We start from the raw sequence: 18,959 nt of genomic DNA on the forward strand, positions 1-18,959 counted from the left end.
ATAATTAAATTATACTCATGTATAAGATATATTAACTGTAATTATTTAGAATTGTATGTTATCTTAGGAAACAGAAAGTCCATGGAAAAAGCTAGTTGTTTAATTAAGGAAAGATGACAGTTGTCATAGAGAAAGAAGTTGGGGAGAAGAGAGATAGAAGCTGTCTGTGGAGGTTGCGACTCATGAAGAACACATGGCAGTTTGCCTACCCACCTACAATACCTTCATGAAAGAGGAAGAAGGAAGAAACAACGCTCTCAAATCTGTAGCTGACAGTTTAAAGAGGAAAAGGGAAACACACATGCATCACTGAACAGCAATTTGAATAGACCCATCTTTTTGAAGACTTTGTTTTCTATGTTCTTTTCAGAATTAATCCCTTTTAATAAATGCATTTGTGACGGTAATAAACGTCGTTAAGAAATTAAAGGAAGATCCTATGTGCTACTGCATTCCATTACTGTTTGCAATGTATGTGTAATATATTTAGGCTTCAGTTTTACTCACTGCACACCTCTATGATGCCAGCATCCTTTGTTTTTATAGGACATAAAAAAGCATGGGTCAGAAACAGAAACACAGGTCATAAACAGAAACAGCAGACAGCAGCTCAGAAGGGCTCTGGGGGTACTGGCTGACAGGCCATGAGCCAGCAGCACACCCAGGCAGCCAGGAGGACAACCTGCATTTTGGGGTGCATTGTGCACAGCACAGCCAGCCACACACAGTGATTCTCCTGCTATGTTTAGTGTTGGTGCAGCCTCACCTTGAGCACTGTGTGCAATTCTGGGCTCCACACCACAATAAAAAAGGATGTTAAGTTACCTGAAAGCATCCAGAAGAGGGCAATGAAGCTGGTAACAGGGCTGGAAGGCCTGTCCCGTGAGGAGAGGCTGAGGACACCTGGGCTGTCCTGTCTGGAGCTGAGGAGGCTGAGAGGCAGCCTCACTGCTCTCTGCAGCTTCCTGAGGAGGGGACGTGCAGAGGAGGTGCTGGCCTCTGCTCCTGGCCGTTGACAACAGGACACAAGGGGCAGCACAAAGCTGTGCTGAGGAGGTTCAGACTGGACATGAGGAAAAGTTCCTTTACTGTGACGGTGGTCAAACACAGAGAGACTTCATAGAGAGGTGGCTGATGCCCTGTGCCTATCAGCGTTCAAGAGACATTTGGGAAATGCCCTCAGTAATATACCTTAACTTTTGGTTACACCTGAGGTGGTTCTGTTATATTTTGTGTTATGAAAATGACTACTGCCCATGATAGATATGACTAAAAGAAGATGCTGAAGAATTAAAATGGACGGCAAGAAAGAAAAACTAAAAAGTGCCATCATCTAATTGATACTTCTTGCAAACCTATGCATCTGCTTCAGTAAAAAATATTTTAGTTAAGAATTCAGAAGTTTTTATATAGTTGAACTTTATCTAACACGAAGAACAAACTCACTTTTTGTTCTGAAGTTCCTCATTCGGACTTGAAGTTCTAAAATAAGTGTGGTCTATGAGAAAATAAATCTCATCTCACAACCAGATCATATAGTCAAATCATGGAACCATGGAATCATTTAGGTTGGGAAAAGAACACTTCAACATCATCAAGCCCAACCATCTGCCTAACTACCAAGTCCACCACTAACCCATGTCCCTAAGCACCACACCCACACTTCTCTTAAATATCTCCAGGAACAGGGACTTCACCACTTCCCTGGAAAGTCCATTCCAACTCCATGAAGAAATTCTTTCTGATACTCAATCTACACTTCCCCTGCTGCAACTTGGGGTCATTTCCTCACACCCTAAGTTTACTTTCTATCAACTGTTCTCTCAGAAAGCACATTCCAGCTATTACTTCCTAAAAAACTGTGTTCACTTTGAGAAGAATCCAAGTCTAATTGTAAAATTGGCTAAGATACTTATTTCTTAAGATTAGATTTGCTTTAGAAGGCTCTCAAATTTTTGCATGTTTGAAATTTAAAAAAAAAAAAAATTATTTACAGCTTTCACAAAAGTGGTTGTCAGAAAGCACACAACAAAGGAAGAAACAGCAGAAGCCATTAACATCAACACATTATCATAAACATTTATTTCCAGTTGGTATCACTTCAGATTAACAGATCGTAAAAACACATTCCTACACTGCATGGATATGTATCAGAAAGAAAATTAATTAGTTCTTCAGAGGAAACAAACTGAAATGAGGTCCCCAGCCTACTCTGTGAGAAAGTGAGAAGAAATAGGAGAGGCTAAACTTTTCTACCAGAGTACACAATTACGTTTCTCCAAATAATTTCAGAGATATTGCTGTTATGTCACATTTTTATCCCTTTTTTAAACAGAGCAAAGTAAGTTTACTGCAAGAAGATAGGAAAAACAGGCCTGCAACTGTGAGACTAAGTTTTATGCAGTATACATCTCCTAAGAAATATTCCTCAAGGCTCTTGAGTATTTTTAATTTCTGACTCAAGATAACTGGGACAATAAAGGACAAGACTGACAGAAAACAGACTTAGGCCACATCACGTTACCGCTTAGGTAGGAACCTGTCCTCTCTCTCCAGCTCCCTTTATTATCTTCCTAGATATAATTGGGAGAAAAGGAAGAAAAAAGAACCCACAAGATTTAAAAACAGTAGGTCATTATATTGTAGGAATGAAAAAAGTAAGTTGAGGGAACACTACACATGGCAGAGGCAATATACAAAGGGGAAAACAACTTCATAAGTAAAGGTATGTTTCAGTTCAACCCCTTAGCTGCCTCTCTTTGACACAGTCCAGCAGGCAAAAAAAACCAACAAAAACTCAGCACAGCATTCCAGATATATAGCAAGAAAAAGCATGCATTTCAGCTTCATCACACATTCAGGGACTCTTAAAGCTTGTCTTACAGGTTTTAATTTAATTATGCTCCCAGCTAGTAACATGAACCCAATGCTATTTCCCAACAGATGTTCTAATGCTGTATGTACAGTCCTAAATACATGCAGTGAAAGCACTCAGCTTTAAAATGGGCTTTACAGTTCTACTGGTTTTATCTAACAAATACTGAGATTAATTTTAATGTTAATACATCCAAACCAGCTCAGATTAGAGGGTTTGAATCCTAAATGTGTCTGAAGCCTGTGGCTACCATTAAAAACTCCAAGGATTTGATTACCTGCATCAATATATAGGAGAATGACAGAAATAGTTTAATTAAAGTATTAGCAGAAAAGACAGTAACAAATAAGATGTTAGCATATACAGAAAGAATACAAAACAAGAATGTCATTGTACTGCAAATGACACTGGTGAATGTTTTTTCCAGAACTATGGAGAACAATGAGAAATTAAAAAGTATATGGAAGAGAAAAATACAGATCAGAGTTATGACAAGAGTAAAGAGGAATGACTGGGATTATTCAATTGTTTTTCTTTGTTTATCTCCAGACACATTCCAGTGTATGTAAGTGCTAAAGTTAAATTACAGTTAAAAGATTTTAATTAGTAATTGACAGGATTAAGGCTAATGCTTGTACCCTGAGTTTTGGCTTCCCGTTTATCCATGCATATGTGATACAACCTTTACTAACTTTTCAACTTCACTGATTGAATTCCAGGTTAAAGGAAGTTCACCTACAAAAGGTTAATTTAAGAAAGAAAGAAAAATACTTGTTACATGAACACATCACTTAAGAAAGTGAGCTCAAGCGTTAAATTAAGTGGGTTTGGCTGTTTCAGGAAGCTATAGAATCCTTTTGTGAATGAAAACTTTGCATATTCAACAGACAAAATGTTAAGCACATGTACACATTCATGAATTCTTGATGTGTAGTTGGTATATACAGATTACTGAACAAAAGGAAAATGAGAACCCTTAAGAATTAGACAAGAAATCTGAATAACTCCATATAAATACCCAAGAATAGGAACGCTACAAATAACTGTAGTAACTGCAAATAAAGCCCTAATAGGTCCAGCATAAAGCCAGCAAAAATTGTGAAAGGTTAGAAAAACCTGTGTTGTTTTTTTTTTTCCTCCAAAATACTACTGAAAAAAAGCACTAGATTTTAATCCATTTACAGATTTAGGAAAAGTTGGACTTGCAAAATTCACAGTCTCATCATTGAGTTTTTCTGTCTTTGAAGAACTGCTTAAGCTCCCTTCCTTGCCTTCCACAGTCCGCTTTTAAGTCTCTTCCTTCTTTCTTATTCCTTCCATCTCTATCATGGCTGAAGAAAAAAAAAAAAAAAATCACATCTCCTGTTTATATCCTCTTTTACAAAAGTAAAAGAGTCACAGGAGCCACAAGCCAAGAGTCACCCCTAGAGTGACGCAAGTTAGTATATTCTTCATGATTAAAATCCTTTTGTATTTTGATCAAGAAGTGTTTTGAATGCACACTTCTGTTTACCATCTTCCTTCACCCTTTCCCCAAATACGCTATTCTACGGTCAGATTCAAGGCTTTTTCTTATTAAAAAAAAGTAAAAGATTATAGAATCATGGAACATCCTGTGTTGGAAGGGACCCACAAGGAACAGAGTCTAATGCCTGCAATATTTATACAATACTTGGACAACTATCATTATATCCTTTCCCACAGCATTCATGATTTATAGATCTAATTCTTATCTTAAGTTCATTGCCTTCTTTTTTTTTTTTTTGCCGTTCAAAGCATGCAATCTGATTCATTTACTCTCCTTGCACTGAGGCTGTTCACAGGAAATACCTTTACCATTCTCACTGCCATCCTGCAACTATTCTAATTCTACAGCATCTTAGTGGGAGGAAGGAACAAAAACTGCAGTGCTCACAATGCAAGTATATGCAGACACATTCACAACTACATAGAATCACGGAATGGTTTGGGTTGGAAGTAACCTTAAAGACCATCTCACTCCAAACCCCTGCCATGGGTGGGGGCATCTCCAACCAGACAAGGTTGCCCAAAGCCACATCCAGTCTGGCCTTGGACACTTACAGAGACGGGGAATCCACAGCTTCCCTGGGCAACCTGTGCCAGCACATCACCACCCTCTGAGTGAAGAATTTCTTCCTAACAGAAATGATTCTTCCTAATTCATTCTATTAGTGTAAGGCTATCCCCCCTTGTCCTATCCCTACACTCTCTGACAGAGTCCCTCCCCAGCTTTCCTTTAGGTACTGGAAGGCCACTCCTTACCCATAAGTGGTCCTTCCATCAAATCCATGCATCTCCAATTTAGAGACTAGGATATCATGGGAGACAGTGTCAAATGCTTTGCACAAGTCCAGGTAGATGATGTCAGTTGCTCTTTCCCTATCCATCAATGCTGTAACCCTGCCATAGAAGCCCACCAGACTTGTCAGGCACCGTCTGCCCTTAGTGAAATCACATCGGAATCCTGGATTGCCTCTGCCCTGCTGAGCTGTCCCTCCAAGGGTTATCAGGGTGTTTGAAGTCTCCCATGAGAACCAGAACTTGTGAATGCGAGGCTGCTGCTATCTGTCTATAGAGGGCCTCATCTGCTTGGTCTTCCCGGCCAGGTGGCCTGCAGCAGACCCCCACTACAATGTCCCCTGTCCCTGCCCTCCCTGCAATGCTGACCCACAAGCTGTCAGCTCCTCACCCATCCCCAGGCAGAGCTCCACACACTCCAGCTCTCATTGACATAGAGGGCGATGCCCCCTCCTTGTCTCCATGCAATGCTCTTTTTTCTTCCCCCTCTAATAATGAAAAAAATTCCTTTTTTTAAGAATGCTTAAGGCAAGCCATTTTCAGAGAACTGCCTGATATAATTGTCATACTTTTTCATCAGGAGTTACAGCTAAGTGCATACAAACAAGCATGGATGTTGTCATCACCTTTCTGTTCATTTCACCCTTCATTACTTTTCATCCATTAACAACTTCATCTGTCATTTTGTTATCCAATCCTGTCTTTTGTAAGGCAACACTCCCCAGAAGATTGGCATCCAAACAAACAATTTTCTAAGAGTCTTATTGGTCAGTTTTACAGCTGAATATCCAAGCAGTTTTAAATTTCATTCACTCACAGATTTAAGTGATCAGATATTTGTTATGATTTGTAGTCATCAACCTTACAAAAAAGAGTTCAGGCTCCTCACTGCTCAGTTTACCAGCCTGCCTTCCATCAGATTGCCTGTTTAGAGAAGTATTTTTCTGAAAGCCCATAAACCCCTAATTTTAAGTAAGCAAAACATTTTGGTATCATTTCATATAAAGAAAAGCTATATAATCTACAGGATTTATAGCTCAGAATGTAATCAGGGACTGAATATAACCTTTCTTAAATAGGCTTTGAAACTATAAAAGCTATCACATCATAATACACTATACTACACCAGTTTCTCAAAAAAGAAAGCAGTATTTTCAACAGTTTATTACCTTTATTTGCAAATCCAGCCATCTTGCATGAACTTAGATTAATATTTATTACCTGCTCTATAGGTTTTCCAAATTCCAAGTTCATCTAACTATGATTTCTGATGATACAAGAATACATCTGCAGCTACAGATATACTGAAAGAGACTTAGGCATTCTTTGAAGTGTTTCTTCCACTTTCTGCTTACTACCATAGTTTTTATATGAGATGTTTTTCACTAACTTGTCAGTAAGTCACTAGTCTGTAACTACTGGAGAATGTTGTTTTCGAAAGTGAGAAGAATGAGGTTGAGCTGATTGCCACGCAAATGGCATAGTTTAATCAGCACTGCTTTAAGTATCCTCTCTGGGCCTTATGTAACGTTGTTTTCCAAATCTTCACCACAAAAAGATCATGCCCTCAAAAATATTATATGAGACTTGAAAAAAAAAATAAATAAATGCCCTGTTTAAAAACCAACTAAGACATAAATTATTCTAAAGCCCATGATAGAATTTTGGCAAACACAGTTTTCCGGAGTGTCATTCTACTACATAAGTTGTCTCTTTTTCATTAAAATTTCCAAATTCAGCACTATTTAAGTGAGGAGCTGCTTAAACTGTCTGCTTCAAGCTACAGCTTTGATTCCTCATCCGTACAGTTACCCATTCTTTGGGCTCAATAAATACAAAATACAATTTGAGATACTGACATAAAAGTTAAAAAAAAATAACAAGACTTCATGTACAACACGAACTCTGCAATTTAGTTTCTAAATGCTTTAACTTTGTTACAAACTTTCAATGTTAAGTGAAGAAGGAATCTGTAGGGAATCCTGGTGCCCTACCCTAACAACCCTCCACTGAGCACACAATTTGGTGTTTCTCACTTCCCTCTTGTAGGCTTCTCTCTCACCTAAATTTCCATAGTAAGAGTAGAAATTCAATACCCAGATAATATATGACAATTTTTATGTCTTGCTCCAAAAGGAGAGGACAATAAACATTGTTCTCAAGGATTATAGGTAAACTCCTTTCTTCCTAATCTTATTTTGAAAATAGACAAAATGAAACTAACTGAAATGCTTACTAAAAACTCCAAATTTGTAATAAATAAATAAATAAATAAATAAATAAATAATAAAACTTCCTCACAAATCAAAGACAGGTATCCAACATAGAACAGCTGCAAAAATATTAGATAAAGGAATTACAGAAGACATAGACAATCTTTACCAAGTACTGGTAAAGATTTGTATCCAGGTATAATTATCCCTGTAACTTAATGTTTTCATGTTATTAACTCATTCCAAAGGCTCTACCTTCCTTACCCTGGCCTACATCTAAACTCTTTCTCCTTGTCAGTATTTAGGCAGTGTATGTTCATAGTTCCCATCTCACTGAGGTAGTAAGTGTCAGAAATATTTCTGTTATATATGAAAATGGAGCTAACCCTAGCCATAATGGTCTATAGAAACCTAAGGATCTTTATTCTATTATTAAGCCTTCCAGAAAAACATATGCAGCAAGTTAACACAAACCATCTCAAGCACAAGTTCTATTTATAAACCAGTTCCTCCACCCTAGCTACACAGCGTAATATATATTTTGTCATCATAGATACAAGTACTGCTTTCTCTCAAACAATGAAATGAAAAACAAGAGATGGCATCTTTCTCTACCACATAATACAGATGACCAAGTTTTATAACTCACAAATTGCCAAGTTAGGAAGAGAACTTAATGTACATTAGATGCAACTATGTACAAATAAAGTAATAAACCACAGAACATGTCTTGTTAGTTTACCGAGGTTATTATTTCACAAAAAGGAAAAAAATGAGTTCTTTAAAACTGAAATACAAGAGGTCAATGAAGCTGAAAATAGAAAAGACTCTTAATTCATGTTCTATATGCAATACAATATTTACCTCAAAAAATGAGCTTATTTTTTGAGGAAAGAGCAATTTAAAAAAAAAAAAGCCTTTCCTGTTCTACAAATTCAAATAAAATGGAAGCTATTTCAACATGATTTGAAGGTTTTTTATTAAATGTATTGTTCATAAATTTTCAGCTGTATAATACATCCAAAAAAAATATTCATCCCAATTCTCTACACAACAACATTGGTCACTCATTGGTAAAAGGTATTCTTAGTTCAAATATTCTTATATTAACTATCTCACTGATAAAATTTGAGAAAGTTTCAGATTGCTGAATTTCCGGAAAAAAATTGCTTTTAGACATAGCAATAGCTCAAACTAAAACCAGTTTCAGAATCTTAAATCTTCTTGCCTGTCTCCTTTATACTCAGAGAAAAATCTTTTGAACCAAAACCAGTAAAATGAACTTTGGCTAACTGAGTAAGGTGCCAAGCTGAGATAAACTGACATCTGCAATACAGATTACGTGAAATGAGCTTATTTTAGCTCCTATGTCATAATATAGATTTAAAAATATTCAGAAGGCTATAGGCTAATAAACAGCAAAGGAACAGATGATTATCAAAAGTACTTCTGCAATGCAGTGAAGAGGACATTTGTTCCTTTTGGTTAAGCACTTAGAAGATGAGAAAGGAGTCTAAAGAGATGGGAATTATTTTTAAGTAAAACACACGCGTCATAAAACAGTTTCACCCAAACGTAGTATTCTTCAGCTGGCTATGAAAGTGTATTTTCTTAAGAGCTGAATTAATAACGTGTTACAACAAATTCCCTACTTTTAAACACTTCCACGTTTAAGCATTTCACAACGTAAGATCAGAAACTACTGACTCCTAATGGTTTATCAAATTCTCAGAAAACTAACATTAAAAGATTCTACAGGCAGCTCCTTTTCAAGTAATTAACAGTGATACATATAGACTGTACAGCATGCATCTCTATTTTATGCATTAGTATCCCAGTAATCACAAATTTTTAAGTTACTCATTGCTAAATAGGTGAAAGTCAAACAAAAGTTAAACAAGTAATGGTTAGTTACACATGTCAAAGATGTTCTCTCTCTCAAAAGCACTCCTCTGAGCACAGCAACCAGAAATATACAGTCAGCAGTTAGTGGAGAAACTGCAACTGCATATATTCACAGTCAGGGAACTAATTAGTAAACAGTAAATAAAAAGCACAATTTCCCCCTTAATGAGAAGTTCAGTTACCTTTACCATACCTTTATCTGCTGTCTTCTAAGCATTGCAAGTTCCCTCATATCTCGGAATGGTTGTAGTAAGTACTGGTAGAGCTCCGTAGTAGCTTCTGCAAGACTACTGTAGGCTTCGTCTTCCATCTGATATAGTTCAAGCAGCTCGACCATGCTTTCTGTGTTTTTGTGTTTCTCCAGAAGCTGTAAAAAAAAGAAGTATCAGTGTTAATTAATATGCTTAAAATTCCTACTGAAAGTGATAATTGTTTAAAAACATTTTTAATAAGGAGGGAAGAGGATAGACTAAAGCCACCACTCTGATATACCAAACAAAAAAATATATTAAACCCCATCAATATTCTGAATTTAGCCAGTTAAGTATGGTCATTTCTCTGGTAGTCTTAATTCAAAATGTGAAGCACTCCTTTTGATTTCTTCTCTCCAAAGATGTTAAGAAGATAGTAAAAATTAGCACAAAAGAGCACAAAAAGCAACTCAGTGTTAGACAATCTACAATGTATTCATCAGATACGCTACTTCACATACTTCATAAATTTTCCCACTTCCAGTTGTGCGGGGAGAAGGAGTGGTGGGAAAGAAAGGCAATTCAAAGCAGAATTCAGATTGAGCTCTCTAGCTGTTTTTTTCTAGCCTCCTTTTTGCTTTACACTCACAGAGCTCTATTATATCAGTGCAGCTCCAGACACAAAGAAGAATCTACATGAAACGCAACGGTGATCTGCATTTCACCCTAGACAGTTTACCCATGAAGTTCAAATCCACAAAGGTTCCATTAGGTATCTTTAAAAAAAAGGAAATCAGAAGCTTTTAATAGTAACAAAACAAAAACAAACTTTGTTTTACTTGAATTATGTCTTAATTCATGTAAAACAATATCTGAAAACTCTGTCCATTCTTTCCTTTAGTTCTTATGAAGTGGAAAATTCATTTGTTTCTACAAATTTGCTATGATGTATGTTTTCAATTTATATGTTTGCTTTGCATCTATTTTGGGCATTGGCCTGGGCAGACCTCACATGTTGCTGAAGTCTTCTACCATTTCCAGTATTCCAAAAGAATATTCAAATGTTTAACTAAAACTAATCTCATGCAGACACGTGGAGTACTTGATGTGTTCACAGAGACAAGATTAGCTGAAATTAATTCCCCTCTTACGCAACTTTCAGATATTTAAAGTCAGTCTCTTGTTCTTTGTATCAACAACTTAAAAGCATATATTCACAGTCCAAGTTTACTTAAACTTAATATAGATTAGGAATAATATGGAATAAGCATTTCCTATCTTGTCTGTGTTCAGTCAAGCTGGATGCTCAACCTACATGAAATATTCTCAGTATACCAAGCTGTATCAAGTGTAATTACTGGAAGACAATACAGAGGGAACTGCAGATTAGAAACCAAAAGCTTTGATCAACAGTCCTTTGGTATCTGGTTCATTTGTATGCCAAGAATGTCAAAACATGACATTTTACCATAGTGTCTACTCTGTTCCATAACATTTGTATTAATCTTCTCATTTGTTACCCAAACGAATAAGATTTTTTTTTTGTGATGTAAAGTTTGCTTCTAAAGATCCTTGCAACACTACCTCAACTTCCTTTGAAGCTCTGAAGATTGGCCAAGATTATAGACAGAACGCAAGGAGGCTCACAGTAGCTTTATTTACACGTTCAGCATTAAAGTGATTGTCAAACAACAAGCCAAGAAGAGCTTTCCCTCAGCAAGGCTTGTCACGGAAGAGAGGTCTCAGACAGATGGTGCAAAATGGATACGATGTTTCTCAGCAGCAATCTGCTGTATTCCCTAAGCAATTTCACCTACCTACTAATTTCATTACCTACTGCAAGACAGGAACACTGCCCTTCTCCTGTCTTCCAGCGGTGCGTAATATTCTGTGGTGTTTGAGTTCTCACTGAAGGTACTGGGTAGTGTTCTGTGGCTTGCAGTCTGTAAAACCACTATTTTAATGAGCTTTCTGGGCAAAATGTGCATGGCTTAGCTTGCAATTGTAGGGACAGAAGTCATCCCAGATGCTCTTGGGTTTGACTCCTAAGTTTCTACAGACTTCATGCATTATTCCAGTCCTCTAGCAGTTTTAACCCTTTAGTCTACAAAGCCAACATCCTTCTCAGTTCCTCTAGCATGTTTCTAGTTCCTCAAAAAAGAGCTGTCATACTCAAGCCTTTTCCTACTCTACCTGTAGTCCCCAAACTATAATAATCTCCGTCAACATACTGAAAAAAACAAATACAAAACATATCCTACACAGCAACAAAAAGGAACAGCTAGAGAAAACTTATCACCCTTAAAGGAGAACCTTAAGTAATCTAATCTAACTTCAGGAACAGAACAATACAATACAGTACTTTTTTTCCCCCTCCCTCCACAGATCAATCTTTTGGTCTTTCTAAAAGTTCTGATATTCTGGAACAGTCACAACTTTGCAGAATTCAGCGTGAAAATGTGCCAGGAAGTGAAGATCCATTTAAATTTTATGATCATCAGTATAGCATGGATACATTTTCAGGACACTAACAGCATACATCTACTTATGATTAGCTGGTTGTTCAGTGAAAATCATGTCCATAATGAGAAACAGTTTTCATAATGGCAAGAAGCATCACGAAGTTCATGCACATACAAAAAAATAAGTGGGCATCATATCAGGGTCTTGTCCATGTCCAATTTTATGGGGTCTGCTCCTGGGGTCTCCCAGTCCTACACCTACAGATGCTCCTCAACTCCTTCAGAGACACCGAACCCCCAAGGAGTAAACTCTTAAAAACAAATGCAAGTGAGGACAGATTATTTATACATAATACATATATTCTGAAATTAAGAAAAGTCGAGCAACCTTCCTTCCTTCCTACAAGAATCCCCAGTTTCCATTTCCTGTGCCTAATGAAGATCTTTTCCAATGAAAATGGTGATGCAGTTTCATTCAAGCTACAGTTACCAGAAGAGACATAACAGAACTGCAAAGCTGATTTAGAAACAACCAAACACCACCTTATTTGGTTACTGGAAAGAGCTATCAAATAGGGATATTCTTCAAAACAGGTAGCACAGTTACTGAACTGTAAGCACAGGTTACAGACAGCCTCACTACACCCACCCACCTATTAACACGTTCTTATAAAAAGCAGTCAGGTGGCATTTGAGGGGAAATGTCTAAACATTAACTTCCTCTACAAAAGCTGCAAATCAGCTCAAAAGCATGCCTATATTTCATCCTCTCAAGTCAACACCATAAAACTGCTGCCTCAAATTCCACTTGGGTTAAAAGCTACAGGATGGAAAGGAGAGAGTGAAGAATTATCACAGGATCCAGTTTTGGAAAAGAAAAACAACACAGAATTTATGACTTGCATTTGAACTGACATTTATGATTCGCAATGTTTAAGAGAATATGGAAGTCTCAAACTACTCTGTCCCACTGTTTGGAACGGATGTGATTAACACACCCTTCACTGATACAGCATGGTATGAACAGAAGATTGATAGCTTAGATTCTCCTACTAGACACAGACTAATAAGCCCAAGGAAGAGTGAAGGCTGGTTTACTGCTACCAGTCCTAAAGGGGCCACTAATATCGCAGATGGATGGAGCTGCCAGCTGCATGGAGGACCTCTCCCACCCTGCTCCATAAAGCAGTCTGGTGGAAGATTTCCTGTCAAAGATCCAAGGCAGATGAAGCATTTGTCTTAGCTGGCTGCCATCCAGGCAGTACTTGGACTATCAGATAACAATAACGCTGGTCTAGCACAGAATCCACTGAATTAATAATGTCATAAGGCAAACCTGGCCCTCCACAGTCTCACAAGTTGTTTAACTCTGTATATTCCAATTTTCTTGCAGGCAGTATCTTGAGGATATGCTGTTTTAGAAATACAAAAAAGTCAGCCATTACCTTTCAGAAAGATGGAGACATTGGCTAAGCTGGCCAAATGCCTAAACCAACCCGGTACCTTCAAACTGTGCAGTTTGCAAACTGTTAGCATAAAATACACGAACAAGTTTTGTGGCATATTTTATGTCCCACTGATGATTAATTCTCAACACAGACATTCAGTGCTACCATTCATTTACTTCAACAGCCTTGGTATGAAATTTTGACTTCCACAACTTCTTAAAATTAAATTATTTAAAGAAGTGGGTGGAGGAGGGTAGAGTAATATCCTGTACAGGCCTGACTAGTGCAATACCCATTGAATACTGCATTTATTTTAAGAATCATGTTTCACAGATGTTACATTGTTCACAACTAAATGAATCCATATATTTTAGGCAACTATTATGCAGATAGACTCTAGCCAGAGGAAACAGGCTTTTTTTTCCCCCCAATTTAACAGCACATATTTCAACTATATAACAAAGATTATTTCTGTCTTCAGAATTAAAAAAACATTTCGTCCATAAAGCTTTAAAAAGCCCTACAGAAGACAGTGCAATTATGTGTAAGTTGCCACCAGTTGGGGGTGTAATCCAATGCTTCATTTAATCAGTGAAGGGCCTTTTCATACATTTCCTTTGCTGTTATTCCCAAAACTTTCACCGTTATCCCCATTTTGTTTTGGGAATTTGTAAAAACTCTACAGCATGACACATACCTGATTTTAGCTAAAACAAGCAATGTATTTTTCAGTCCCTTCCCAAGCTTTTACATATTTTTGAAATAACAGTAATTACAGAAATGCACTACTCAGCCTGGAAAAGAGGAGGCTGAGGGGAGACCTTATTGAGGTCTACAGCTTCCTCATGAGGGAAGTGGAGGGGCAGGCGCTGATCTATTCTCTTTAGTGACCAGTGATAGGACCCAGGGAATGGTGTCAGGCTGAGGCAGGGGAGGTTCAGGCTGGACATCAGGAAGAGGCTCTTCACTGAGAGGGCTGTTGTGCACTGAACAGGCTCCCCTCAGAAGTAGTCACGGCACTAAGTCTTTTGGAGTTTAAGAAGCGTTTGGACTGTGCTCTTAGTTATAGGGTCTGACTTTTTAGGTAGACCTGTGTGGTGCCAGAAGTTGGACTTAGTGATCCTTATGGGTCCCTTCCAATTCAGGATGTTCTATGATTCTGTGATACTCTCCTATTAAGTTCTCAGATGCCTGAAAGTATTACTTGCCACTTCCAGAACGAATCCACCTGCTGATACAGTTGCAATAGACTACAGTGAATTCCAGACAATGAGTTACGAAGTAAAACTTCCGGAGTACATAAAATTGGGATGCAAGATTTCAGCAACTGAACTTACACTTTAAGCTCTCATATTAGAACAGGTTTAAAATTGTTTCTGTTCTCTCTTCTAAAGCTGTCTTTAAACAAAGAACCACCTTCTTAACACATGCACAAGACATGCACACATACATATCCTGGTAATGAGTAGGAGTCTCAACTACATGAGATCTGTTCTACAGGTAAACTACTTTCCTCTCTCCTAAATGTATTTTCCTGTAATGAAATGTCACCCACTGTGGTTAAAAGATCAATCCTTGCTTCTGTTTGCATGATAGCATTGCTATCAACAGCCTTGGCTTTGTATATAAAACAGAAAGAACCACTTGCATTATTATAACAGCTAAATGCACTCAAAGCAGACCAAAGCTTGACTCTCCAATCCAGATCTAAGATATTTTTTATTGTTGAGTTTTAAACCATCTAAGAGGATACGGAGTTACAGGACACTATAAATAAGCCAGGTACTACTGCTCAGAATGAGAAGTGTTGGAAGCAGCGCTACATCTTACCAGTCTCAAAATTAAAAGATACAAACAAGTTAGTTACATATTAAACTTATTTGGAAATCACAGAGTTTATAATCAGTACATAAAGCAATCTTCTACCTACTGAGTGGACCAAAAGGTTCAGTTTTTTCGAACAGGCTTTTGAAGATAGGGGATATCAAGTCTATGCCAATGTGTAGCAAAGGTTATTGTCTGAATTTTGGGGAGGAGTTTCTGAATGGCTGTTTATAGAAGGACTGAGCCAGTTAAAACAATCAAACCAAACACACACAAACAAGTTTATCGAACTTCACAGCTATTCTAAGAAACAAACAGCAACACACACAACATCAAGAAAAAACAGCAACAAAAAGGTTTTGAGAAGTAAAGCAGGTTCTTTAAAACCCAAGATACAAAAAGGAATACTTTCATAACATGTTTCACACTTCTCTTTTTAGGGCTGTGAAGAGTTGCTCACATAGAGTGAGTTACTCGATTAAATCCTCTTTAAGCCCTGTTTAAAACAGTCTTTTACCACCTAAAGTACCTAAATGCAGACAGCCAACCAGAAGGCTAAGACTAAGACCAGCATAGTGCTGACTGGTGATCTTGACTCTCTTTTCAGTTGTAACAGTTATTTTCATGTATGCTCAGATTAACAGCTCCTGGGATAGTAAAAATTATTTTTTTCAAGTTCGTTTACACTGCCTACCACAAATGCACCTCATTTTAATGTACTACCTGTAAAACAAGTCAGCAGAAAAGAAAAGAAAAAACACTCAATTACTGGGTAAGAAAAAATGAAGTAGTATTTTAATGCAGTGAAGTGAGCCAAAACTTTATTTCCATGCATGCAACATTACTGAACAATGCCATTTCTCTCCTCCCACCCAAAATCCTAAATAGAAATCTCAGCAGAACTCTGTATACATAACTCATGGGAGTATCACATGGCTCAGACTTAGAGCTGCCAGCTCTGACAACAATGTATGGCACGCTAGATCTCTTCTAAAAGCTCAAAAGGGAGATGTCAACAAGTGAAAACTACACATCTCCTTTTCTGTGAACAAGACAAAGATATGTGTAATAGTGTGGTAAAGTTGCTTTTGTTTTAAGATGACATAGAAATGGTACATCTCTGATCACTCTACCATACTGTATGATGTCTGTATGATGTAGCTGTGGCTCTTTTAAATCATGCTACATGCCAAATGAATGTCCATAAAAGCCAGCTATTTACTTGAATTTAGTGTATTACTTGGAACAGCAAAGGTACAAATTCCCTACATAAAGTGGCTCAGGTTGGAAGGAACCTTAAGGACCACCCTGTTCCAGCCCCCTGCCATGGGCAGGGACACCTCCCACCAGCCCAGGTTGCCCAAAGCCCCATCCAGCCTGGCCTTGAGCACCTCCAGGGATGGGGCATCCACAGATGCTCTGGGCAGCCTCTGCCAGTGCCTCATCACCCTTTGAGTGAAGAATTTTCTCTTCACCTCTCATCTAAATCTCCCCTCTTATAGTTTAAAACTATTCTCCCTTGTCCTGTCATTATCTGACCAAAAAGTTGCTCTCCACCTTTTTTATAAGCCACCTTTAAGTACTGGAAAGCTGTGATAAGGTCACCCTGGAGCCTTCACCCTTGAGACTTCTCTTCTCCAGGCTGAACAGTCCCAGCAATCGCAGCCTGCAGGAGAGGTGCTCCAGCCCTCTGATCATCCTTGTGGCCCTCCTCTGGACCTGCTGTAACAGCCCCACATCCTTCTTTTGCTGGGGGCCCCAGATGTGGATGCAGCATTCCAGGTGGGGCCTCAAAAGGGCAGAGCAGAGGGAGACAATCACCTCCCTCCACCTGCTGCCCACCCCTCTGTTGATGCAGCCCAGGTCACAGTTGGCCTTCTGGGCTTCAAGCATGCACTGCTGGCTCATGTCTAGCTTTTTGTCCACCAGAAACCCCAGGTCTTTCTCTGCAGGGCTGCTCCCAATGATGTCTTCTAGTCTGTGCTCATGTCTGGGATTATCCCAACCCAGGTGCAGCACCTTGCACTTGGCCTTCTTGAACCTGATTAGGATCACACGGGCCCACTTCTCCAGCCTGTCCAGGTCCCTCTGGAAGACATCCCTTCCTTTTGGTGTATTGACTGCACCACACAGCTTGGTGTCATATGCAAGCTTGCTGAGGATGCACTCAATCCCATTGTCTGTTCATGGGTAAAGGATGTTCGACAGTACTGGTACCAGGACAGACCCCTTAGGGGCATCTAATAGTTACCTTATTTCAAAGTTAATATGGTACTCTGGGACTCCTTCCCCTTGGAAAGGGGTAAAATAACTAAAAGATAAAGTCATTAATGAATCACTGATTAGTTGGAACATGGTAACTTTGAACAAAAAACTTCTAGGCAACACCTCACCCTGAAGGCTTGGCAAAGAGCTGTTTTTTATTCATGTCCTAATGAGTTCTAAGTAACTTTTTCTGCAGTAATCCGATCAAAAAAAAAAAAAAGATTTCGAACATACATTAAAGACATGTTCATGCTGTGACACAAAATACATTAATTTTTGGTCCTTTTGGTCCTCTTTTTCTGTGCTTCTGAACTACACTATTCATCAGAAAAACATATTCAAGAGTGTCAAAACTGACAGCCATCTCAAACCAATACTCACATAGAGTGAGTTAATTGACAAAGTATTATGACACTACTCTAAAAAACACTTTCTCCGTGTAAGGTTTGCAATGTCAGGATACGCACAGGATACAAACGAAACACCCACTCTGCTAAACAACAAATACTCTTCTACAAAAACAAATGTGAAAATTTGATGGGAACAACAAGTATATTATCATCGTCACGCTGAAGTCAACTCATGGGACCCACGTAGTCAGTAAAGGATTAGTACTCTTACCAATCTTACAATACATTTGTCATGGCAGCAGATATTCTCAAATGCCTGATACTAATCAGGTATTTGCCTAATGTTAGGCTTTTTAATCTAATTCAAAGGCAGTAAAGCATTATGACAACAGGTTCCAGGCACCAGTAAGCCTGAATTTACTTTTTAAAGCTGAGGTGAGCTTGCTCTTACTGGAAGTACATCCCACTTCCCACCCCTCTTCTTCCAGCTCCACCCTGGCTCCACGTTTTTCTCCTCTCAGGTGCACCATTCCTCCTTTGCACTACCTTTGTCACGTCTTCAACAAGCTAACTAAGCACCAGGCAAAAAGCTACTTCCCTTGGATGAATTTACTGAGTTTTACGCTGCACTGAATCATCAAGGACAGAGACGCAGAACAGGAAGGCACACAAAGCTGCAGGAGGATCCCACCCGCCCCCACCTTCAGCATCAGCAACTGATGCATTATAGCATGTCCAGTTCTTCAGCAGGGTGGTGGATTAGCCACCTTTAAACCTTGGACAACAGATGATGGGTAACTGAAATGGCCCTTTGCGTGGCTTCCCAGGGCTCATGTAGTTCAATACTGCTTCTAACTCTGCAGCACCTTATACAACAGTGAAATCACAGAAAGACAGATAAAGTCAGGCCTAAGAAAGGAACATGTTTACACATGACTACACCCTATTTTTAAAGCTTCTAGAAGTAAAATACAACATCCAGTCCACTATTACAGTCCACTGCTACTAATAAAAGGCTGTGGTATGAAGAAACTCCTGAAACACTGTATCATGCATGCTATTTTTCCCTCCTGCTCTAGCAACAAATACCACACAAATAGTAAGCTA

At 38.5% G+C, this 18,959-nt stretch overlaps 1 protein-coding gene across 2 annotated transcripts in view; it reads right to left on the reverse strand.

The window, feature by feature from the left end:
• The window catches only part of JMY (junction mediating and regulatory protein, p53 cofactor), a 71,938-nt gene that overhangs the window by 42,505 nt on the left and 10,474 nt on the right, over positions 1-18,959 (reverse strand). For both annotated transcript variants that reach the window (XM_068667659.1, XM_068667658.1), the window contains exon 2: positions 9,506-9,679. In XM_068667659.1, the coding sequence (XP_068523760.1) occupies positions 9,506-9,679 (174 nt within the window). The remainder of the gene's footprint in view (positions 1-9,505; positions 9,680-18,959) is intronic.

This window comes from Anas acuta, chromosome Z, assembly GCF_963932015.1.
Source record: "Anas acuta chromosome Z, bAnaAcu1.1, whole genome shotgun sequence".
In the NCBI taxonomy this organism is placed as follows: domain Eukaryota; kingdom Metazoa; phylum Chordata; class Aves; order Anseriformes; family Anatidae; genus Anas; species Anas acuta.